At 40.3% G+C, this 25324-nt stretch overlaps 1 protein-coding gene across 1 annotated transcript in view; it reads left to right on the forward strand.

The window, feature by feature from the left end:
- The window catches only part of MYO1B (myosin IB), a 159286-nt gene that overhangs the window by 48778 nt on the left and 85184 nt on the right, over positions 1 to 25324 (forward strand). Inside the window, exon 3 of the mRNA XM_052659196.1 lies at positions 12135 to 12229. Coding sequence (XP_052515156.1) covers positions 12135 to 12229 — 95 coding nt within the window. The remainder of the gene's footprint in view (positions 1 to 12134; positions 12230 to 25324) is intronic.

Raw genomic sequence — 25324 nt, forward strand, 5'->3', positions numbered from 1 at the left:
TGAGATCAGTGCAGTTGTGTGGTAGTTTGAACATTCATTGGCTTTGCCTTTCTTTGGGATTGGAATGAAAACTGACGTTTTCCAGTCCTGTGGCCACTGCTGAGTTTTCCAAATTTGCTGGCATATTGAGTACAGCCCTTTTCACAGCATCACCTTTTAGGATTTGAAATAGCTCCACTGGAATTCCATCACCTCCACTAGCTTTGTTTGTAGTGATGCTTCCTAAGGCCCACTTGACTTCACATACCAGGATGTCTGGCTCTAGGTGAGTGATCACACCATCGTGATCACTGGGGTCATGAAGATCTTTTTTGTATAGTTCTTCTGTGTATTCTTGTCACATCTTCTTAATATCTTCTGCTTCTGTTAGGTCCATACCATTTCTGTCCTTAAGTGTGCCCATCTTTGCATGAAATGTTCCCTTGGTTTCTCTAATTTTCTTGAAGAGATCTCTAGTCTTTTCCATTCTGTTGTTTTCCTCTATTTCTTTGCACTGATCACTGAGGAAGGCTTTCTTATCTCTTCTTGCTATTCTTTGGAACTCTGCATTCAAATGGGTATGTCTTTCCTTTTCTCCTTTGCCTTTCACTTCGCTTCTACTCACAGCTATTTGTAAGTCCTCCTCAAACAACCATTTTGCCTTTCTGCATTTCTTTTTCTTAGAAATGGTCTTGATCACTGCCTCCTGTACAGTGTCACGAACTTCCGTCCATAGTTCTTCAGGTACTCTGTCTGTCATATCTAATCCCTTGAATCTATTTCTCACTTCCACTGTATAATCGTAAGGGATTTGATTTAGGTCATACTGAATGGTATAGCGGTTTTCCCTACTTTCTTCAATTTAAGTCTGAATTTGGCAATAAGGAGTTCATGACCTGAGCCACAATCAGCTCCTAGTCTTGTTTTTGCTGACTGTATAGAGCTTCTCCATCTTTGGCTGCAAAGAATATAATCAATCTGATTTTGGTATTGACCATATGGTGATGTCCACGTGTAGAGTCTTCTCTTGTGTTGTTGGAAGAAGGTGTTTGCTAGGCCCAGTGCATTCTCTTGGCAAAACTCTATTAACTTTTGCCCTGCTTCATTCTGTACTCCAAGGCCAAATTTGCCTGTCACTCCAGGCTTCTTGACTTCCTACTTTTGCATTCCAGTCCCCTATAATGAAAAGGACATCTTTTTTGGATTTTAGTTCTAGAAGGTCTTATAGGTCTTCACAGAACCATTCAGCTTCAGCTTCTTCAGCATTACTGGTCAGGGCATAGACCTAGATTACTGTGATATTGAATGGTTTGCCTTGGAAACGAACAGAGATCATTCTGTCATTTTTGAGATTGCATCCAAGTACTGCATTTCAGACTCTTTTGTTGACTATGATGGCTACTCCATTTCTTCTAAGAGATTCTTGCCCACAGTAGTAGATATAATGGTCATCTGAGTTAAACTCACCCCTTCCAGTCCATTTTAGGTCACTGATTCCTAGAATGTTGACGTTCACTCTTGCCATCTCTTTTTTGACCACTTCCAATTTGCCTTGATTCATGAACCTGACATTCCAGGTTCCTATGCAATATTGCTGTTTACAGCATCGGACCTTGCTTCTGTAACTGGTCACGTCCACAGCTGGGTGTTGTTTTTACTTTGGCTCCAACCCTTCATTCTTTCTAGAGTTACTTCTCCAGTGATCTCCAGTAGCATATTGGGCACCTACCTACCTGGGGAGTTCATCTTTCAGTGTCCTGTCTTTTTGCCTTTTCATACTGTTAATGGTGTTCTCAAGGCAGAATACTGAAGTGGTTTGCCATTCCCTTCTCCAGTGGACCACATTTTGTCTCTTGGAATAGATATTTTTAACCTGAAGTTTGAGTTGCCTATAATAAAGTCATAAAAAACCCATGATGTTGGTTGTTGGTGGTTTAGTCACTCAGTCGTGTCCTACTGTTTGCAACCTCTGGAGTGTAATCCACCAGGCTCCTCTGTCCATGGGATTTCCCAGTCAAGAATACTGGAGTGGGTTGCCATTTCTTTCTGCAAGGAATCTTCCCAACCCAGGGATCAAACCTGGGTCTCCTGCATTGCAGGCAGATTCTTTACCAACTGAGCCGCTGGGGAAGCCATAAGTTGGTTGAAATAAGCTATTTTGCTAAAAACCTTGGAAATGATTGTGCTAGGAGTTTGTTTAAATTATATTTACCCTAAGCAAAAAAGGCTATTTTTGTAAATAAATAGCTGTGTCCTTAGTTTTATGAGAGTTGGGTAATAAAAGGTTATTTGTTAGTATTCTTTTGTTAAAAGAGATACTAAAAATACTTTGAGGGCTATTGAATTTGCATTAAGAGCTCAGTTGTCTGGTTTTTCCCCTCTCAGATCAGGTGTGTTTTGTTAATTTCTGGATAGAGGAAATAACACAATTTCCTCTTGTTTTCTGTGTTCTCCCAGCCTCTGTCCTTGCGTATGCCTTGGGGTTCGATGTGACATACCTGTCTTCTGTGACATACTTTTCTCAGTAGGGGACTGATCGTATGTTTCTTACCGTCTCCCACACCTTTTTTTTTTTTAGATGAGGAACTCTGTTCAGATCTATTTACAAGGCAATGGAAAACCGGGGAAGACAGGCCAGAATGCTTGCGTCTTGTGCTGTTTATTATTTTATCATATTCATTGAAAGGATATCTTGTGTAATGGTAGAAGTTAGATACCAAAAATATAGGAAATGTGGAGCTCTACACAGAACTCAGGATTCTGTGTAGAATGAGCTTTGTATCATTGTGTCATTGTTTTCGACAGAATCTTTTAAGAGTGGGAGTGGATTAGAAGGGAGAAATAAGTGCGGTTTAACTGGAATTTCTCTTGTATGAATAACATTATGCACCTTAATGTTCTTCTACAGCTCTTTTTTGGGGGGATTTAATGTCTTTCGTGTTTGATTTTAAGCTGTTAAAAGACAGATTTTCTTCATCTTTATTCCCAGAAGCCTCGCAGTGAGTATGATGCCTTTCAGCTTGGGGTGCCTGGGAACCTCACCCTTGTGGATGTTGCTGCTCTAACCTCCGCGTATTCTTCCATATTAGTTGTTAGGGGCCCTCGTTCAAGATAGAAGAAACCAGCCACACTTCATTAATTTGCGAGATAAGGCCCTTCAGCAGCAAAGACTGATAAAGTGGAGTCAGCCTCTGTGCTTTTAACTGCTTGCCAAGTCCAAGCAGGATGCTGGCCCTGTGACGGGCTCTCCCCTGTGGCCTCTCATGCTCAGGACACCATTTGCAGAAGGAAGTCCTCAACAGCTCAAGGGATTACTGCTAAGTTCCAAAGAGCAGCTTCTAGGGCCTGAAGGCAGATGTTTCCTCCTCAAGGCCTTCATATCTTAAGTCCAGTCCTTTTCCTTCCTGACATAATTTAGTCTTTTTAAACCTCTTACCTACTTCCTAATGTCTGTCTTCAGTACCTGGCTTTTGCAATTCACCTTTGTAAATGAGTCACCCCTTGGCTCAGTCCACCTTCACATCCCTCTTCAGGAGAAGGAAGGTATTTGTTCTGTTGAGGGACACTCAGCCAACTGACCCCGGGCTGAGTAGAACTGAGGAACTCCATCATAATTTTGATAATGGATGGGCCCATGGGGTTGGGAAAATGTGAGCATGCCTCAGAGCTTCTTCCATCGCAAGAGAATTGTAAATAAAATTCCTAAAATCTTGAACGACTGCCCTTTAAGTGCTCTTTGCAGTTTGTTTCGGATTATATTGCATACCTAGCACGTGAACTGGTGAATTAAAGAGCTTTGTTTGTAAATTCTATTACTTAAGGAGAAGAATTTCTTGTCTAATTACACAGGGATTTCTGTTAGTCCTTAGAACGTTACAATACATGTGAACCATTTTATTCGCACAAAACATTCTAATGCTATGGGTTTTGTCCCTTTAGTGGTTATGTCTGACTGTCCAGAAACTATTTTTGAGTGACTCATTAAAAAATAATGGGAAGCCTAGTGTACATTGAGGTTGACTCAGTCTATGAAAATTTGCAAAAATACTCTGTAGTCTGTTTTTTGAAAGCCAGTGTAATTCTAGAGAGGAAGAAGAACCTTTTTGTGCCCATTTGTTATGTCTTATTTTAAAACCTTTTGAGCTTTATTTGATGCCTTAACTGTGTCACTTCAGAACAGATGTCGTTTTAAAATGATTCATCCCTGATGAGATTTCTGTTTTATACCTAATAGAAACAAGCCTTTTAGGGTATAAGAATGCATATGAACTTTAAAAAGTAAGTATTGATAAATATTTTTTTAAAAAATGATTGATGTTAATGAAGTTTCACCTTTAATCTGCCGTATGTCATGCCATGACATAACAGCCTTCTTTTCATTGAGTTGCCAACTAGGGACCTCTTTGAGTTTAGATGAATAAAGAGAAAAGAAAGTGAAATGTACTTTTCTCTCACTCTGTTTTTGACCTGTTGTTTTGGCATGGTGTATATATATATATATATATATATATATATTTTTTTTTTTTTTTCCCCATCTTACTTCCTTTTAGCCTATCCATGTCTTCATATTTTAAGTTTGACTTCCATAGGAAGCATAAATTGGCTTTTGTTTTTATATCCATTTTAACATACTCTGCCTTTTGATTGGAGTATTTTGTCCATTAACATTTAGTGTGATTATCGATGTGCTTGAATTTAGGTTTACCATTTAATAATATACTTTCTATCTGTTCCCTGTTTTTCTTCTTGCCTTCTTTTGGATAATTTGAATTTGTTTTTAGAATTCCATTTTAATTCTTTTGTTATTTTGTATCTCTTTGTGTTATTATTTTATGATTGTTCATGGTATAATGTATATCCTAAAGTTTTCAAGATCCATACATAGTTAATGTTGTGCTGCTTTATGTAAAATGCAGAAACCTTGCCATCATTTAGGTCCATTTACCATCCATCTCCCTCCAATTCTGTTCTTTTTTTCTTTCTCATAATCTTGCCTTTTTACTTCATAGTATATATACGTCCCCTTGGAGAAGGGAATGGCAACCCACTCCAGTATTCTTGCCTGGAGAACCTTGGACAGAGGAGCCTGGTGGGCTGCAGTCCATAGGGTCGCAAAGAGTCGGACACGATGGAAACAACTTAGCACGCACACATGCATACATATACCCATTGCTTTTTATTTTGAAGAGAGGCTTACTTTTGTTCTGTCTTCTCTTGGATTGTTAGGAATGCTTACCAATGTTGTGGCTATGTAGGAGTAGATGTATTTTTGTAAATATGTTATTTTACTGTGCTTTTTAAGGCACACCTCGGAGATATTGTGGGTTCAGTTCCAGGCTACCTTAGTAAAGTGACTATCTCAATAAAGCAAGTTACATAAATTTTTTTGGTTTCTTAGTGTATATGATAGTTACATATACCCTATACAATAGTCTCATAGTAAAGTATGTAATAGTGTTAAATCTTAAAAAAGTATATACATTAAATAAACTGTGTGAAACAAAAAGTTATAATAGTGACATCAAAGATCACAGATCACATGTCACCATAACAAACATGATAATAATGAAAAAGCTTGAGATATTGTGAGAATTACGAAAACATGGCATAGGACAAGAATGGAACAGAGCTTTCCAGGATGAAAAGTTATAGTTACTTGTAACAAGTATAAAAACTTATTTTCCCTGAAGTTTTTCCTTAAGATGTGGGATGATTGTGTCACAGAAGAGCATAACACTAATTTAACTCAGTGTTATTTTTCAAGCAAGTGAATGTTTCTGACTTAAGAATATGAGACAATTATAGGTGTATAGGTATCTGCAATAGTATTTTACAAGAAAGGCCAGCATTGTGTGTCTCCTTTGGAGAAGGCAATGGCACCCCACTCCACCCCACTTCCATTTTCGCCTGGAAAATCCCATGGATGGAGGAGCCTGGAGGGCTGCAGTCCATGGGGTCGCTGAGGGTCGGACATGACTGAGCAACTTGACTTTCACTTTTCACTGTCATGCATTGGAGAAGGAAATGGCAACCCACTCCAGTGTTCTTGCCTGGAGAATCCTAGGGACGAGAGAGCCTGGTCCTTAAAAGCCAGCAAATAAACAGACCTCAAGGATACTGTACAAAATACACCATACATAATTCCCTTTCTTTCTTCTCTTGTGTGTCCTTGCTGTGGACCTTAGTCCTTAATAGGATTTAATATGAAGTTAGAAATTGGTGGCACAATTAGAGGTTAGGAATTTTTTTAGAAAGCACTTTATATTTTTGTTATTATTGCTCAATTTTAAAAGTATATTGCTTTTAGAGGTGAATCAGAGCTAGAAAGTGGAGAAATAGTTAAGTTTCGCAGGTCTCAATGTGGATTAGAATTTTGAGACAGAGCTGTTTTAAGAGGGTTAAATTCAGAAGCAGAATTTCCTTAGTGTGATTTGAAAGTATTCTAGGATTCAGAATTGAATGAAAGGAAGTACCATTTTGAGAGTTCTTGGAAAAAAAGATAGAAAGGTAGAAACAGTCATCTAAATCTAGGAAAGTTTCCTAAGACAAAATTTGTTCTCTGTAACACTTTGGCTAGAGGAGATGACAAACTAGAAGTCTTCAGAATGGATTAGACTGCTTTAGAGAATGGTTCCTCAAGCGCCTCATTAGGAGAGCCAGAGGGACTGAGAAAAGGGGTCTGCTTGGGAGAACATGGGTGGGCTTCCCTGGTGGCTCAGCTGGTAAAGAATCCACCTGCAATGCAGGAGACCTCGGTTCAATCCCTGGGTGGGGAAGATCTGCTGAAGAAGGGAACAGCTCCCCACTCCTGGAGAATTCCATGGACAGAGGAGCCTGGCAGGCTGCAGTCCATGGGGTCACAAAGAGTCGGACGTGACTGAGCGACCTTCACTTTAGGAGAACATAAGCTTTAGGTGGTGGTGGGTGTATATTTGGTGTCACACCATTTTTTTACTCCCTGAAGTAGGTGAAGGAAGCCTAGAAAGAAAATGATAGGGTGAGGAGCTCGGAATTTTGGGCAGGGGTGCCCTGATGCCCACGAAAGCAGGACCATGGCAGAGATTCCCATTCTGAACGGAAATAAAATGGTGAAAGAACATAAATACTGGCTAGATAATTTTGAACATGCAACTCAATCTTCTGCTCAGACAGAACATGATAGATGAGCCCCAAATCTGGCTTCCGAAACCTATAAATGGTAGATAACAACTGTTTGCAAATGTGCAACAAACATGCTCTCTATGGATGGAAGGTTGACTCTCAATGAACAGCTGTTTAGCTAATCTGGAAATGAAGGAGAGACTTGCATTCAAACGTCAGGCTGTCGCTATTCTTAGAGCTCAACTAGAGGACAGAAGAAATAGATGAAGCCCTGCTCTTGATGTGGTCCGATGAAGACCATGTTTGCCCCCTAAGTTATCATCATTATAGTGCAGTAAAGCATTCATTTTTGTGTGTGGTAAATCACAATGCTGACATGCTCACAAAATAATGTGAAGCATATGGGTCACAACTGTTTTTAAGTAAAAACTACTCTAAAGATTTATTTAGATTCCTTAATTATAGAGTGGTTGGAAGACTGGCATGTGGTTTCAGTTTAGTTACAAATGTTGGCTGTGGTGATGGGTACGTGCTAACGTTGCCAGAGAGAGTAAGATTGAACATTGCCAGAGAGAAAGAGAGTAAGGTTGGGAGGGGAGCTGGTGTCCTGACCCCTGTGTAATTTTTTTAAGTGAAGTCAAGATCTTGTGTTTATACAAAATAAGTAAGAATGCATTATGCTCTGCTTGAGGTGGGTGTGCTAGTATCCCGGGCCAGTTTTCCCAGTGTGTGAGTACTTTAATTGGTGAATTTTAATGACAGTTTGAAATCATTGACTCTTCAGAAACCTGACAGAATAACCATCCCTTTTAGCCTTTGTCTTAAAATATACTCCCCACTAGATGTATCAAGCTCAGGTTGGGGAACAGCAGTTAACGATTCTGTCTAGATAGACAAGAGAAAACTAAGTGTTCCATCTGGGTGTTCTGATAGGAAATAAACCCATGTCAGGGTCATTTGGTGATCTTCTGAGCCCGTGTGTGTGTGTGTACACATGTATGTGTGCAGTCATAATCACATGTGGTTAATCATGTTAGAAGTAATTTTGCATCATTTGTGATCTAATGATGTTATAATATATAAAGCTAACTTGCAGTACTAGGAGCCTGGGGAAAGGCCTGCGTTAATCCATGAAGAGGTCAGCAAATACATCAGTATATGATTGGAAGAGTTCATTTGTATTTGGTGTAACATGCTTTCCTGCATTTCTTGCCAGTGGTGAAGATGACATTGGCTCTGCTGAACTATTGTCTGGAGGTAGGAGGTGTGGGAGGGAGGAGGGGGCTAATAAGAAATCCAAGTAAAGCTTTTCTTCCCTGTCTGAAGGTGATAGGAGATATGAGTTTCCTGCTTATGGAGCTCAGTCCATTAGGGGCTTTGTCAAAACTTGGAGACGGTCCACTCATTCATTCATTCATATTCTGGTATAGACAATGTCTTATGTTTATAGCTCTGTGGAATGCACGAAAATTAATTACACAGAAAGGCTGTGCCCCCAGGAGCTTGCACTCTGGTAAGGGATAAGAAGATGTCTGCATAACTAATTATAATACAGAAAGACATTAGATATTTATTGAGGACTTACTCACTTTTAAGGTGCTTTCATACAGTTTGATTTAATTTTCTGAGCTAAAGTACAGGGCTACATTTCTTTATTTTGTACCTGGAGAAATGAAAGTTCAGCCAAGGTGAGTGACTTGCTCCAGGTCCTGTAGGTGGTAAGTTGTGGTTCTGGGGCCCAGAGAGTCCTGTCCATCCGGGATGCCCGCTGCCTCCAGATTTACTGTTTTTTCTACTGTCCCAGGGTGCAGTGGGGCTTCCCAGGTGACTCAGTGGTAAAGAATCCACCTGTTAATGCAGGAGATGCGGGTTCCATCCCTGGGTTGGGAAGATCCCCTGGAGAAGGAAATGGCTATTCACTCCAGTATTCTTGCCTGGGAATCCCCTGGACAGAGGAGCCTGGCAGGCTACAGTGCATAGGGTCACAAAGAGTTGGACACGACTTCATAATTAAACAACAACAACAGTATGTAATCACACAGAGGGACTTACTTGCTTCTCACTTGGGAAATCAGGGAACACTGGACAACGATGAGGCCACTGAGCATCCTTGGGGGTGAGCAGGGCACTGCTTATTCAGGGGATGGCTGAAGGGGTTTCAGGGTGAGGGAGGGAGGGCTGCTGGATGGAAAGAGATCAGTGTACATTATTCACATAAGATTCAGCTCCTGGCAGATTGAAGGTGCTCAGTGTATTGTTAATGGCTGCACACACTTTTCTGAAGAAAAGCCCAAGACTGTGATTGAAAGGCTGAATTGACACCCTTCCAAGTGCCCCAGCCTTTCACTGGGCTCCTTGCCTCAGATGGATCTCTCTTAGTATACTCCTGTGGCCCTGTGATCTGTCCAGAACACAGAGGTGGTGTGTGCTAGTGGTCAAGAGCAGGGCTCAGTTTGGGCTCCACTGTGTCATACTGCCAGTGTGACCTTGACACCTTCTGTCTTAACTTTGTGCTATGATTTCATCATCTGAAAATAGGATTAATAATAATATATTCATAGTGGTTTCATTATGAGACTTAGAATCCTTAAATATGAAGGGCCTGGGGCCCCTGCTGGTGCAGGGTAAACGTTGGTGTTTTAGCTCCAGTTACTCTCTGGTTACTGTCTGGTCCTGCCCCTCCTTTGCTTACAGTCCCGGTGGGTGGATCCATTCCCCTGATTTGGAGTCTGCTTATCTCTCTGGGCTTCCCTGATGGCTCAGATGGGAAAGCATTTGCCTGCAATGCGGGAGACCTGGGTTCAATCCCTGGGTCGGGAAGATTCCCTGGAAAAGGAAATGGCAACCCACTCCAGTATTCTTGCCTGGAAAATTCCATGGATGGAAGAGCCTGGTAGGCTACAGTCCATGGGACATGACTGGGCAACTTCACTTCGTCTCTCTAGTGCGTTTCTCCTCAGGCCTTGCCTTTCAGCAGCATGCAACTGCTCATACCCTTAGCCCACCTCTAGGATATTTTGGCCTTTGTTTTTGCCTCAAAGCCTTTTGTCTTGCTGATTAATTCTTTAGGACTGTTTTTTCTACCTCTTAAGATATTCTAGCTCCAATCCTCACCCTACTGAGGGCCCTGTCTGGTTCCGCAATGTTTTGCATATATCTTTCTCCTTGCACTTCAGTTCAGTTCAGTCGCTCATTCGTGTCCGACTCTTTGCGACCCCATGGATCGCAGCACTCCAGGCCTCCCTGTCCATCACCAACTCCCGGAGTTCACTCAGACTCATGTCCATCGAGTCAGTGATGCCATTCAGCCATCTCATCCTCGGTCGTCCCCTTCTCCTCTTGCCCCTAATCCCTCCCAGCATCAGAGTCTTTTCCAATGAGTCAACTCTTCGCATGAGGTGGCCAAAGTACTGGAGCTTCAGCTTTAGCATCATTCCTTCCAAAGAAATCCCAGGGCTGATCTCCTTCAGAATGGACTGGTTGGATCTCCTTGCAGTCCAAGGGACTCTCAAGAGTCTTCTCCAACACCATAGTTCAAAAGTATCAATTCTTTGGTGCTCAGCCTTCTTCACAATCCAACTCTCACATCCATACATGACCACAGGAAAAACCATAGCCTTGACTAGACGGACCTTAGTCGGCAAGGTAATGTGTCTGCTTTTGAATATACTGTCTAGGTTGGTCATAACTTTTCTTCCAAGGAGTAAGCGTCTTTTAATTTCATGGCTGAAGTTACCATCTGCAGTGATTTTGGAGCCCAAAAAAATAAAGTCAGCTACTGCTTCCACTGTTTCCCCATCTATTTGCCATGAAGTGATGGAACCGGATGCCATGATCTTTGTTTTCTGAATGTTGAGCTTTAAGCCAACTTTTTCGCTTTCCTCTTTCACTTTCATCAAGAGGCTTTTTAGTTCCTCTTCACTTTCTGCCATAAGGGTGGTGTCATCTGCATATCTGAGGTTATTGATATTTCTCCGGCAATCTTGATTCCAGCTTGTGTTTCTTCCAGTCCAGTGTTTCTCATGATGTACTCTGCATATAAGTTAAATAAGCACGGTGACAATGTACAGGCTTGACGTATTCCTTTTCCTATTTGAAACCAGTCTGTTGTTCCATGTCCAGTTCTAACTGTTGCTTCCTGACCTGCATACAGATTTCTCAAGAGGCAGGTTAGGTGGTTTGGTATTCCCATCTCTTTCAGAATTTTCCACAGTTTATTGTATCTCTCCCCTACTTTCGGCTGAAAACTCATCAAAGAAGGGCTGAATCTTAATTATCTTTGCATTCCTAGCATGTTCTTCACATTAGGTAGACTCAAAATAAATGAATTAGAAAAGCAGCTTTACCTATTTTAAGATAGCATCGTATTGTCAAAATTATTCTTCGGTTAGCTAGAGGGAGTCAAAATTTACCCTGTTAGTTGATTTTGAGGAGGGGAAGGTCAACATGAGCACTTACTTGATAGGGGGCCCTTTGTCATCATGGAGCCCAAGACTGGACAAGGACCATGGCAAACCTGCAGGACCACCTGCCACTGGTGGGTCTTATAGTTTCAACTGTCTTGTTTGTGGAGGTGGTGGTTCTGTTTTAGTTTTGTGATGGTAGTATCAGCTATTTAGTATTTGATAGCATTTTCTAACATTTGAAAAACTTTTTTCTCAATGTTTTGAAACTCCAGTGTATCATCCTGGAAATATCAACATCATCCAGTTGTGGACATGTGTTGTAAATTTTTTCTTGGTTCTCTTAGTTCCCCGGATTTTAATAAAGTAAGCTGTAAATATAGCATGTGGGTTAAAGAAAGCATATCTTTATGGTGTACAGTATATCAATACCATTTTAGTTAATAGGGAATGCATAGGAGAAGATAACTTGGGCCACAAAGAATAAATAACTTTATTTATTTACTTGAAGAATTTGAAGAAAAACAATGTGATATGTCTGTTTTCTACCTGAAACATATCAGTGGCCCTTAAAGAGCCTGTTATATCTGGTAAACAAATAATAATGAGCTGAATTGTAAGGACTTTTTTTTTTTCCATTATCCCCTGCAGCTTTGCCCTGTCAGATGAAGCATACAGATCCCTAAGAGATCAAGATAAAGACCAGTGTATTCTGATTACTGGGGAAAGCGGAGCAGGAAAAACAGGTAAGGTCACCACCGGACAACTTACTTTTTCCTCTAAGAAGGTGAACCATGGACAGGATGATGTCAGCAAAGTGGGCTCATTAGCATGAAGGTTACAGGGCTTCTTTGCAGGAAGACCAGTTGTTAGGATCCTGGAATGTTTTCCAGGAAGAACTTGCCTCATCTTTCATGTGAAGGAACAGGCACATATCAAAAGGGGTTCCAGCCAATGCAGGAGTCAGTTCCTGGATTCTAGACCTCTAGTGTAGTTCCTGAGTACTTCAGGGTCTTTGACCTTTCCTCGAAGATGCCAGAACCTGCAGAGTCTTACCTCTTCCCTAAGGAATAATTGTTTGAGTTTAGGGAGACCACAACCACAAGCCTACCTCTGCTTAAATGTGAAGGAAGGCCCCAAGAAATGCTGGATTTAGCTCCAGAGAAGTCTTCCTCTGGGTCTTCCCTGGTGTCCCAGTGGCTAAGACTCTAAGCTTCCAATGCCGGAGGCCCAGGTTTGCTCCCTCGTAAGGGAACTTGATCCCACATGCCATAACTAAAGATCCCATATGGCGCCACTAAGACCCAGTGCAACCAAATAAAAAATAATAATAGTAAATATTAAAAAACTATTTGAAAAAAAGATAAGTCTTCCTCTGAAGTCTGAAGAATTGAGATTTCTGTATATATTTTTAGACAGGCTGGCAACTTCCCCATAAAACAACCCCTCAAATGGAGGGATTATGCTTTATTTCTCGTGCTTTTAATAAAAACGATTTGCGTGATTGATGGTCTTGAGTGAGAATGTGCTTTTACAGGTGGTGCCCAGCTACCTGGAAAAGGTTCAGAAGAGCTGTGCTGTCTGAGTCAGTCAAACTTGGACAGGTTAGGACTGCTTTTGTCAGTGGGTTTCTTTGATGGAACTGATGAGCCCATGAAAGAGGAGGATGATATTTTCATGACTGTTTCATCTCTAAGATGTTCTTGTTTTATAGATAAGACTCTTTTAATTGGTAATTTTTACTTGTTTGCCAGAGTGGGATTTAAATGTTTCCACTTTGCTTGGCTAATTAGTTGTCAGATTAATAACTTTGATTTCCTGATGATCAAAAGAAGAAAATCCCCTGTGGGTGTTTCAGTTGTCTGACTGCATCCATTCTGTTCATCAGCCCTTAGTTAGATCTGTGCCTCGAAATACCTATTTCTGTTTCTCCCTACCTTCCCTGAAGTATCTATTTCCACTCCACTTTCATGAGGAGCGCCTCTTCCCTGTTCCCTAGGGTAGCTGAAGAAAGAACGGTTAGATCAGTGTGTCCAGCTCCCTTCCTAGAGCCTTGGACACACGGTGCACGTTTCTTTTGGTTATGCAGGTTCTAGGCACTGGGTGGACAGAAATGGAGGGGGAAAGTCCAGCATGTGAGAATCTTAGGTAACAGAGAGGATAGTCTCCTATAGACCATCTATTGTAGGGTCCTCCCAGGAACAGCAGAATCTGATAGAAGGCTCACCATTCTGAACGGTGGCCTATGGACTTTGTCACACAGGTTTGGCTAACAAAGTTCTTCCTTACCTAGAGATGAATTCTGCCTCTATGTACTCCTCTTTACTCAGTAGTCTGGAAGCTTACCAAATAAGTCTAGTTGCTCTTCTGCAGGACAGTTGCTTAATTATTTGAAGTCATCTATATTATCAGTTAAGGGAGGGTCACAATGAGTCTCAGATTATGTAGTTGCCTCCTGAACTGTATACGCCAGTCAGTTCCTCTTACCTGGTCTCCCAGCTTACACGTCCAGTACCTGCTTGTCATGTCTAAGTGAGTCTCTAAGAGACATCTCAGACTAAGCATGCCCCAAACTGAACTCTTGATTTCATCCACCTACCCAAACTTCCTGATCTCAATAAATGGAACCACCTGTCAACCTAGTTTCTCAAGCTAGAGATGTTAGATGTTTTCTTTTCCTGTATTGTCCACATGAATTCCATTTTCTATCAGCCCTACCTCTAAAATATATCTCCTGCCAAGCTCTTTCTTCCTTTTCTTTGTGTCCACCTGGAGACTCTAGTTAGAACAACCCACTGATCCTTTTTTCCTTTGAGGACTGTTTGTAGCAATATCTAACAGGTCTCTTTCCCCCTTATGCTTGCCTGCAGAAAGACACCAGAATGATTTGTAAAACTGAAAACTGGATCAAAGCCTTGGCCTGTTTAGTTTTTTTTTTTTTTTTTTTTTTGAGTTACCTTCTTTTGTGTCTATGTGGTGAGAACTTTTAAGATCTACTCTCTTAGCAACTTGTAAGAATACAATACTGTGTAAACTCTAGACTCTATGCTATACGTTAGATTCCTAGCACTTCATCTTGTAGCTGGAAGTGTGTACCTTTTGACCACATGTCTTCATTTCCCCCTTCTCCTCCAAACCAACAATCTACTCTTTGATTCTATGAGGTGTTTTTTTTTTTTTTTTAAAGATTGCATGTATAAGCAAGATCATACAGTATTTGTCTTTCTCTGTCTGACTTACTTCAGTGAGTATAATGCCTTCATAGTTCATCCATGTTGTCACAAGGGGCAGGATTTCCTTCCTTTTTTTTTTTAGCTGAACAATATTCAATTGTATATATACAACACATTTTCTTTATTCATTCATCCATAGACAGACACTTACTTTGTTTCCATGTCTTGACTATTGTAAATAATGCTTCAAGGAACATGGGAGTGCAGATCTCTCTTTAACCTAGTAATTTTATTTACTTTGGATATGTACCCAGAAGTGGTTTTGCTGAATCATATGGTAGTTCTGTTTTTTTTTAATTTTTCAGGAACCTCCATACTGTTTTCCATAGTGGCTGCACCAATTTACATTCCCACCAATAGTGGCGCAAGGATTCCCTTTTCTCCACATCCTCTCCAACACTTATGTTTTGTGTGTATGTGTTTGTTTTATACATATGTTAGCCACTCTGATAGGTGTGAGGTGATACCTCATTGTGGTTTTGATTTTAATTTCTCTGGTGATTGATGGTGTTGAACATCTTTTCATATGCCTGTTGACCCTCTGTATGTCTTCTTTGAAAAAATGCCTATTCAGGTCTTCTACTCACTTTTTAATCAAATTTTTGGGTTTTATGCAGAATTGAGTTGTATGAACTGTTTATGTATTTTGGATATTATCCCCTCACTGGTCATATTATTTAGAGACATTTTCTCCCATTTAGTAGGTTGCCTTCCGTTTTGTTAATCATTTCTTGTGCTGTGCAGAAGCTTTTCAGTCTGATGTAATCCCATTTGTTTATTTTTGCTTATGTTATTTGTGCTTTGCGTGTCATATCCAAAAAATCGTTGCCGAGACTAGTGTCTAATATGAGTTTTCTCCTTTGTTTCCTTTTAGAAGTTTCACAGTTGCAGGTCTTGCACTTAAGTTTTCAATTCCAGTTTGAGTTAATTTTTGTGAGTGGTAATTAAATTTTGTCAGTTTCATTCTCCTGCATATCACATGCTTTTTCCAGATCTGTTGAGATGATCATATGATCTTAACCTTTTATTCTATTCAGATGTGATACATGTATTAACTGTAATGTATTATGTTTATTGATTTGCACATGTTGGATCATCCTTGCGTTCCAAGGACAAAGCCCACTTGATCATTGTGTATGAACCTATTGAATTCAGTTTGCTAGTATTTTACTGAGGATTTGACATATATATTCATCAAGGATATTGACCTGTAATTTTCTTTTCTTATAGTATCCTTATCTGGCTTTGGTATCAGGGTAATGTTGGCCTGCTAAAATGAGTTTGGAAGTGTTACCTCTTCTTTGTTTTACAAGAGTTTGAGACAGTTCTGGTGTTTTTATTTTGGAGTTTTTGATTACTGGTTCACTCTCCCTAATAGTAATTGGTCTCTTCAGATTTTCTAGTCATAATTCTAGAAACTAACCATTTCTTCTGGGTTGTCTAATTTGTTGGCATATGACTGTCCAGAGTAGTCTCTTATGATTCTTTATTTTTGTGGTATCTGTTGATTCCTCTTTCACTGATAATTTTATTTACTTGAACTCTCTTTTTTTCCTTGGTTAGTCTAGATAAAAGTTTGCCAGTTTGGTTTATTTTTTTGAAGAACCAACTCAATTTTCTGTTGCCTTTCCTGTTCTCTATTTCATTTATTTATGCTCTAATCTTTATTGGTTCCTCAAAAAACTGTATCTTCTGCTAAGGTTGGGCTTAGTTCTTACTTTTCTACTTTTTTGAGGTGTAATATTAGGTTGTTTATTTGAGATATTTCTTTATTCTTGATGTATGCATTTATAGCTATAAAATTTCCTCTTGGAACTACTTTTGCTGCATCTCATCAGTTTTGGTGTATTTTTCCATTTTTGTTGCCTCAAGGTATTTTTTAAATATAAAGTTTTCATTGCACGAAATGGTTTTTATTGCACTAAAATATAAGCCTAACCCAGAAGATTCTGCTTGACCTAGCCCCTACCTGCTTCTGTACCTTCCCCTCATGTTTCCCCCACCCCAGTGGCAGCTCATGTTATTATTCATTGAAGGGTTTACTTTTCGCTGTGTGTTGTCAGTATATATTATAAATAGTCATTATATTGAGTTTCCCACCCCTTTTTAGATCATTCATTTGAACTCTGGGTATGGGCTCTTACCTCTGTTCACTCAGAAATTTGTGAAATCTTTCACTATTTAGGATTCCTTCTTCCCAGTAAGAACTTTAGGAGGAAATTGATCTCTTGGGAGAAAGTTTTTGCTCTTTCACTGCTACTAACCATTCTTTCTTGTGAAACAGAATTTAATTCTTAAAAGCAGTACCACTTCTTGTTTGTCCCCAGGTTGACCAGTGAAAGTGGTGGCAAGGCCAGTTAAAAACTGCGTCCCTTGACGGAGCCATTTGTGTTGATGATGTCTCATGTCACCTATCCCCACCCCAGTCATTTTGTTGGTATCTACCAGCCTATTCATTTCACATTTGTTTCCTTTTTAAGGCATAAAGGAGGAAGAGATGAAAATATTCCTAAGCCTATTAATTTTCTTTCAGATTTTTACTCATTCTTCATCCTGCTTTTATACTTTTTTGAGTATCAGATTATTTCAGTTTGTTACCAAGTGAGTCATCAGAAGTGGATTGTGGTCACTGGTTTGATTAGTGTGGGCCAGTTCTTCATCTCCTCTGGAACATGTGTCCCCTCCTGAGCCATGTTAGTATATGATTTCCTCCTTCTCAGAGAGTTGTAAACCACCTGCTTCCTCCTGGTGCAGAATTCTGTTTCCTGGTTGGGCTTGTGTCCTTCCTTATTGAGTTGGAGTAGAGGTTGCTCCTGTTTCATGGGGTGGACATTCATTCTTTCTGTGAAAAACAGAAACACCTTATTCCTCTAGTGGAAGTCTAGTGGCACATTGAGTTCATTCTTCTTTTCTATATTTTTCTCTTCTCTTGATATTTTTCTACTTGATACCTTGTCCTCTTGGTTTCAGTGTCCCATTCACTGCTTGAAATCCTATCATCTTCCCTAGATTTAATCCTTCTAGCCCCCGTTTACCCTCTCATAAGCTGAAGAATGGACAGCTGCTTCACAGGGTCATTGCCACCTGCTCTGGTGGGAAGCTTTGTTTATAGGTGCTGCTTCCTGTGGGAGGTTGGAGGAGGGTACCACCGTTAGTCATATTGTCAAACCTTCCACTGGGAAGCACCAGCTTCTTCTCTCGCCCAGACTGTTGCTAATCAATACCAGAAGAAATCGAAGAAGACATAGACAAGTTCCCAGCTTACAGTTTTAGTTTCAACAGACAAGGCACCAGATTGCTACAGAAACTTCTCTTTGTCAAAGTCTGTTCTCATGTGTAGGCAGACCAATAGCTGTTCATGGACCAATCAGCTTTTGAGTAGTGCTGGTCCTTGAACCATACTTTGAGTAGCGCTGTCCAGAAGTCACTTGGAACATTTGTGTTGGTTTTGAGCTACTGTGCTTCCTAGATCTGGTGAGGCTTCACTTATCCATTACATTGAATTCCTGGTGCTGGGTGGTGGGCACTATACCTAAGAACTCTGTTTGTAAAGACTACTCAGCTATACCCTTTGGTGACTGCTTAGCCCTTCCTTTCATTTATAGATTCCAAAAGCATCTCCTGCCTCTCCATCTCCATAGAGACAGTTAGTGTTTTACTTACTTGTTCCCATCTTTTTCTACTTTTCCTTCCTTTTCAAAGTAGTGACACAGAAATTATTTCAAATTGCATTAAGGTTTTGATTGTCATTAGGTTATAGTTTTGAGTAAAGAGACTTTGTGTCGTTTAATGTCTCTGTTTCATAGAGATTACTTACAGGAAAATGAAATGATGGAAAATAATACAGATTGTAGCACAGTGTGTGAGGCTTTTCTAGAGGGGGTTTAATCTCAGTTTTGTGGGGAAGAGGAATGCCAGGCCATTTTTTGAATGTCACGTTATCTTATTCACCAAAATTTTTTTGAGTACATGTAGTTATTAGCATTTTTGTATCAGCTAATGAATGAAAGAAGAGAGCTAACATTTATTGAGGGCCTGGAATGTGCTCTGTACTTATACAGTGTCTCTTTTCAGTGAGAGTTTTTACTTAATAGCATATACAGAACCACCATGCAGTATCGGAGGGCTCATTTTATAAGAAGTAATTAACTTAATGAGGTTGTAAACCTCTCTTGGCAGATGATGATGTTATTGGTCTTAAACATTGGAGACACTCTTACACTGTAGGGTCGTATAATGAGAGCTCCCAGGGAGAGGTGTAAACTCTTTGAATCCTTTGGGGTCCTATTTAATTCATTACTGCTGTGCTAAATAAAAAATTCATCATGCCTCATAAAAGTGCCCAACTATTTCTAGGCAGTGAACTCACAATTCACTATCATGAATACAGATAGTTTGTGGAGAGCCATTCAAGCACTGATGGGGGCAGGGAGGCAGAACATGAGGGAACCATCATAACTGCATTTTTCCAAGGACATCAGAGTAAACTGTGGGCCTGAGAAGATGATCCTGATATAAGAAAGCTTTATAAATTATTTGGCTTCTAATTTTACAGTTACATCAGTTTCTAGGAACTCTGCAGCCATCTGCTACAAGAGCTGTGAAGCCTGCCCTGCTTGTTAAGACCCGTGGTTCTGAACCCCAAATGACCTTGCACTGCTTTATATCTGTGATAGTTTTCTGACTTGGTCAGCAACAGAGATGTGACTAACTTTTTGTAGCCTAAACATCCATAAGCGTTTTACAATGCTGAATATCTCCACATGGACTCAAAAGAGCTAAGCAAGCTCAAGGCCAAAATGCCGTGAGCTATGTTTTCTTTCTTCCTCATGTGAGCGAGGTCTTTCATGACTCGTGTGTTTTATATGAATTATCAGAGATTTTGTGGCCAACTTTCAGAGGCAAGGCAACTTGTTCTTAATTGTGTTTCAATAAAAACATTTCTAGTCACAATTCCTCTTGGAGCAGAGGCAGTTTTTCATTGCAAGACCCTTGCTTTTGATTGGGGCAGTTCACAGCTGCCTGTTTGGTCAGTTTGGATGTGCTGCAGCTGGGTTATTTTGTAGCACTGCAGACTCAGGGCTACTAAAAAGGGTGTTCTTCTATGTTGCAGAGTCCTTGTTTCACTGTATATAAACATGGCTTGCTTGATTTAGGCAGTCATACTCTTTGGGTCACTGAACCACCAGACCTGTTCAGCCCCTATAAAACCTTGGGTGCTTTAGCTAAGGAAATAGAGAAGTGTGTAAGCTGAGAAATTTATCAGTATTGGGTGTATAAGTGTATGGCTATCTCTATGCTATGTGACATATGTAACATGGTTTATGTGATGTGTATGTGACATACAATAATACTTATATTGGGTTCCATAAGATGTTATGGAAAGAAAACAAATGAATTTTTTTGGCCAACCTAGCTATCTGTTAATGCATGGGTGGGTACTTGTTAACCCCTGGATAAATTTATTAGTTCTGAAAAAAAAAGATCCTCAGAATAAGCCTTGCTTAATTTCATACCTTTCTTCCCTGGCATAGTGATTGAATCCATGTGGAGCCTGCTCATTTACATGTATGGGTCTTCCCTTGTAGTTCAGTTCAGTTCAGTTGCTCAGTCGTGTCCGACTCTTTGCAACCCCATGAACCGCAGCACGCCAGGCCTCCCTGACCATCACCAACTCCTGGAGTCCACCCAAACCCATGTCTATGGAGTTGGTGATGCCATCCAACCATCTCATCCTCTGTCATCCCCTTCTCCTCCTGACCTCAAGACCAGCATCAAGGTCTTTTCCAATGAGTCAGCTCTTTGCATCAGGTGGCCAAAGTATTGGAGTTTTAGCTTCAACATTTTAGTCCTTCCAATGAACACCCAGGACTGATCTCCTTTAGGATGGACTGGTTGGACCTCCTTGCAGTCCAAGGGACTCTCAAGAGTCTTCTCCAACACCACAGTTCAAAAGCATCAATTCTTCGACACTCAGCTTTCTTTGTGGTCCAACTCTCACATCCACACATGACCACTGGAAAAACCATAGCCTTGACTAGACAGACCTTTGTTGACGAAGTGATGTCTGCTTTTTAATATGCTATCTAGGTTGGTCATAACTTTTCTTCCAAGGAGTAAGCGTCTTTTAATTTCATGGCTGCAATCACCATCTGCAGTGATTTTGGCACCCAGAAAAATAAAGTCAGCTACTGTTTCCACTGTTTCCCCATCTATTTGTCATGAAGTGATGGGTCCAGATGCTATGATCTTAGTTTTCTGAATGTTGAGCTTTAAGGCAGCTTTTTCACTCTCCTCTTTCACTTTCATCAAGAGGCCCTTTAGTTCTTCTTCACTTTCTGCCGTAAGGGTGGTGTCATCTGCATATCTGAGGTTACTGATATTTTTCCCAGCAATCTTGATTCCAGCTGGTGCTTCTTCCAGCCTGGCATTTCTCATGATGTACTCTGCATATAAGTTAAATAAGCAGAGTGACAATATACAGCCTTGACATACTCCTTTTCTTATTTGGAACCAGTCTGTTGTTCCATGTCCAGTTCTAACTGTTGCTTCCTGATCTGCATACAGGTTTCTCAAGAGGCAGGTCAGGTGGTCTGGTATTCCCATGTCTTTCAGAATTGTCCACAGTTTATTGTGATCCACATAGTCAAAGGCTTTGGCATAGTCAATAAAGCAGAAATAGATGTTTTTCTGGAATTCTCTTGCTTTTTCATGATCTGTTGATATTGGTAATTTGATCTCAGGTTCCTCTGCCTCTTCTAAAACCAGCTTGAAGATCTGGAAGTTCACGGTTCACATATTGCTGAAACCTGGCTTGGAGAGTTTTGAGCTTTACTTTACTAGCGTGTGAGATGAGTGCAGTTGTGCAGTAGTTTGAGCATTCTTTGGCATTGCCTTTCTTTGGGATTGGATTGTAGATCAGTTGGTCAAAGAATCTACCTGCAATTCAGGAGACCCAGGTTCAATTCCTGGGTTGGGAAGATCCTCTGGAGAAGGAAATGGCAACCCACTCCAGTATTCTTGCCTGGAGAATCCCATAGACAGAGGAGCCTTGCAGGCTACAGTCCATGGGGTCACAAGAGTTGGACACGACTTAGCAACTAAACTACCACCACCACCAGTATTCTTGCCTGAAGAATCCCGTGGACAGAGGAGCCTCATAGGCTACAGTACATGGAGTCGCAAAGAGCTGGACGTGACTGAGTGACTAATACTATAATGAGATTCCCATCCTTTTGTCGTCATGGTTGCAAATCTCATTGTTTTCTGTTTCTCAAGCACCTATAGCTGTTTCGCAATGTTTTCTTACATAAAACATTACCATATATGAGTTTATATGATTACATATTGGGCTTCCCAGGTGGCTCAGTGGTAAAGAATGTGCCTGCTGTTGCAGCAGCCGCTGGAGACACACGTTAGATCCCTAGGTCAGAAAGAGCCTCTGGGGGAGGACTTGGCCAACCCACTCTCCAATGCATAGGATTTGCCTGGAAAATCCCGTGGACAGAGGACCCTGGCAGGCAACAGTCCATGGGGTTGCAAATGAGTTGGAGACGACTTAGTTTCTAAACGACATGATTACATATTATGTAATTCTACAATGACATACAATAGATATTATTCACAACACAGTGCAAGGTATCAGAGTATACAGAGTTGAATTAGTGTTATCATTACCTTTAGTTCAGTTTAGTTCAGTTGCTCAGTCGTGTCTGACTCTTTGTGACCCCATGAATCGCAGCACGCCAGGCCTCCCTGTCCATCACCAACTCTCGGAGTTCACTCAGACGCACGTCCATTGAGTCGGTGATGCCATCCAGCCATCTCACCCTCAGTCATCCCCTTCTCCTCCTGCCCCCAATCCCTCCCAGCATCAGAGTCTTTTCCAATGAGTCAACTCTTCGCATGAGGTGGCCAAAGTATTGGAGTTTCAGCTTTAGCATCATTCGTTCCAGAGAAATCCCAGGGCTGATCTCCTTCAGAATGGATTGGTTGGATCTCCTTGCAGTCCAAGGGACTCTCAAGAGTCTTCTCCAACACCACAGTTCAAAAGCATCAATTCTTCGGCGCTCAGCCTTCTTCACAGTCCAACTCTCACATCCATACATGACCACAGGAAAAACCATAGCCATGACTAGACGGACCTTAATCGGCAAAGTAATGTCTCTGCTTTTGAATATGCTATCTAGGTTGGTCATAACTTTTCTTCCAAGGAGTAAGCGTCTTTTAATCTCATGGCTGCAGTCACCATCTGCAGTGATTTTGGAGCCCCCCAAAATTAAGTCAGCTACTGTTTCCACTGTTTCCCCATCTATTTCCCATGAAGTGATGGGACCGGATGGCATGATCTTAGTTTTCTGAATGTTGAGCTTTAAGCCAACTTTTTCACTCTCCTCTTTCACTTTCATCAAGAGGCTTTTTAGTTCTTCTTCACTTTCTACCATAAGGGTGGTGTCATCTGCATATCTGAGGTTATTGATATTTCTCCCAGCAATCTTGATTCCAGCTTGTGTTTCTTCCAGTCCTGCATTTCTCATGATGTACTCTGCATATAAGTTAAATAATCAGGGTGACAGTATACAGCCTTGACGTACTCCTTTTCCAAGTAAGAATTTCTAGAATCATAAGCCGTCACCTATAACCCCTTTCCATTCTTTGTAGAAATGAATTCTGATCTAGATATTTTGATCTAGAAATGTTTTGTTATAGGCCATTTGTCCATTAGTGTATATTGTTTGGATAACCTTTGATGTTTTGCTGTTCTCTGGTGAGAAGATATTTTGACATCGAAGACTTCATGTTTTATTTGTCTGACTTAATACATTTTAAAATTTAAGTTACATTCAAATGTGTATGTGTACATAAATCTGCACATGTAAAGTATCTATGAGTTGGAGAAAACGATGAACTAGAATCAGTTGTAAGCAATGCTGTTGTTTTGCTAATTTTAAATGTCAATGTTCTTATATCTAGAACAGCAGTGCTTTTTAGAACTATGAGTACACATAAGAATATCCTTTTTTTTTTTGTCCTAAATAGAACCCTTTTATATTTTTACAGCAAACATGCAAGACATTGTCACTGAGAGTGTGATTAGTGGATAAATGCATTCATTTTACTCAAAAGTATTGTCTTGGAAAAGGCTTACTGTTTTATGTTGTGGTTTCCAAGGTCATGCGGTTCCTGTGATAGTTAACATGATTCAAAAATTGGGCTTTGTAGTATGGAGAAGGATGATAATTTAATTCTTGATTCTCCTCACAAATGTAGTATTTTTCATTTGTAGAGGTGATTACATAAAGTTTTGATTTAGATAAATATTTAAACACTTGAATAAAAATCGAAATTTATTTGAACTTTACAATAGAACTGCCAAAGGAAATGAAGCAGAAAGTCTCATGAGATAGCTATTATTTCTTGTTTCCAGCATGGCGAAATATAATGAAAACAGTCTCTAAACTACCTGGGACCTTGCCACTTGTCCTACAGGTTTACTTATTTTCTCTAAAGTAGTCGACTCTCTTGTGAACTACTTGAGTTAAATATCAAGTATTATGTCAGGAAAAAAATAATAAGAATTGTCTCTTTTAGACAGTGAGGCTTTATTTGGAGAAAATTACCCTTAATCCCAGCTTCGAAAAATGATTTATAAAAATGAACCCAGTAGTAGAATTACTGAAGATAGTTAAGAATATGAACATAGAAACTTGTTAACAACTTAGAAGGATCTTTGAAGTATATTAAAAAATTATATTTGAATTACTTAAATAGATTTTAAAATTAATAAAACTGATTCCTAATTTCAACTTAAGTTAATCTCATCTTGGTATCTCAGTAGATATTGTGAGTTTACATACAGTTTTAACAGCCATATGATGTCAGTCCAATCCAAATTCCAAAAAATCTGCTACTGGTGCCGTTTTAAAATAGATTTGACCCTGAGAGAATTTGATACTGTTTCATTCAGGCCATTAAAAGATCTCTGGGAGGTCAAAATCAATTCTCCCAGCTACCAAAGAGTTCTCATTCTTGGTTTATCTCCCTTCCTCCCTCTGCTCCCATATGCACACACACAGCAGTTTGTCCCTGGTGTCCATCCTGGACTCGAACAGGGTTTTCAGAGAACAGGGTGTAGCCATGTATCTGAGGTTTGAGGTTCGGCTGTAGTGAGGTTCATAATCACTGAAATAAGCAAAATAGCCTGGCCTGGACTTTTAATATTTCTTGTTAGTTTACCTAAAAGAAAACCTACCTTTCCATCTGAAATATGTGTGTGTGTGTGTGTGTGTGTGTGTGTGTGTGTGTGTGTGTGTGTGTGTGTACCACTACCTGGAGCAGTTCTTTTGCCTGTGAATGCTTCCCTTCTTTAGTAGTATAATGAGTAGAGGGCCGGAAATTCAAGTCAGGAAGAGTATAGGTAAAACATACATGTGTGATTGTAGGTGGGGATGGGGAGCAAAGAATGCTGCTGAGAAAGCAGGATGATGAGAAAGCAAGCCTGGAGGTGAATGGTTTCAGAGGCCACACCATAGGGTTGGAATGCGTGGGTGATTCAGGAGAGTTGGCCCACAGTTGGGAGACCAGATAGTGCAAGACGTCAGGAGTTTG

Source organism: Budorcas taxicolor, chromosome 2 (assembly GCF_023091745.1).
Source record: "Budorcas taxicolor isolate Tak-1 chromosome 2, Takin1.1, whole genome shotgun sequence".
NCBI lineage: Eukaryota > Metazoa > Chordata > Mammalia > Artiodactyla > Bovidae > Budorcas > Budorcas taxicolor.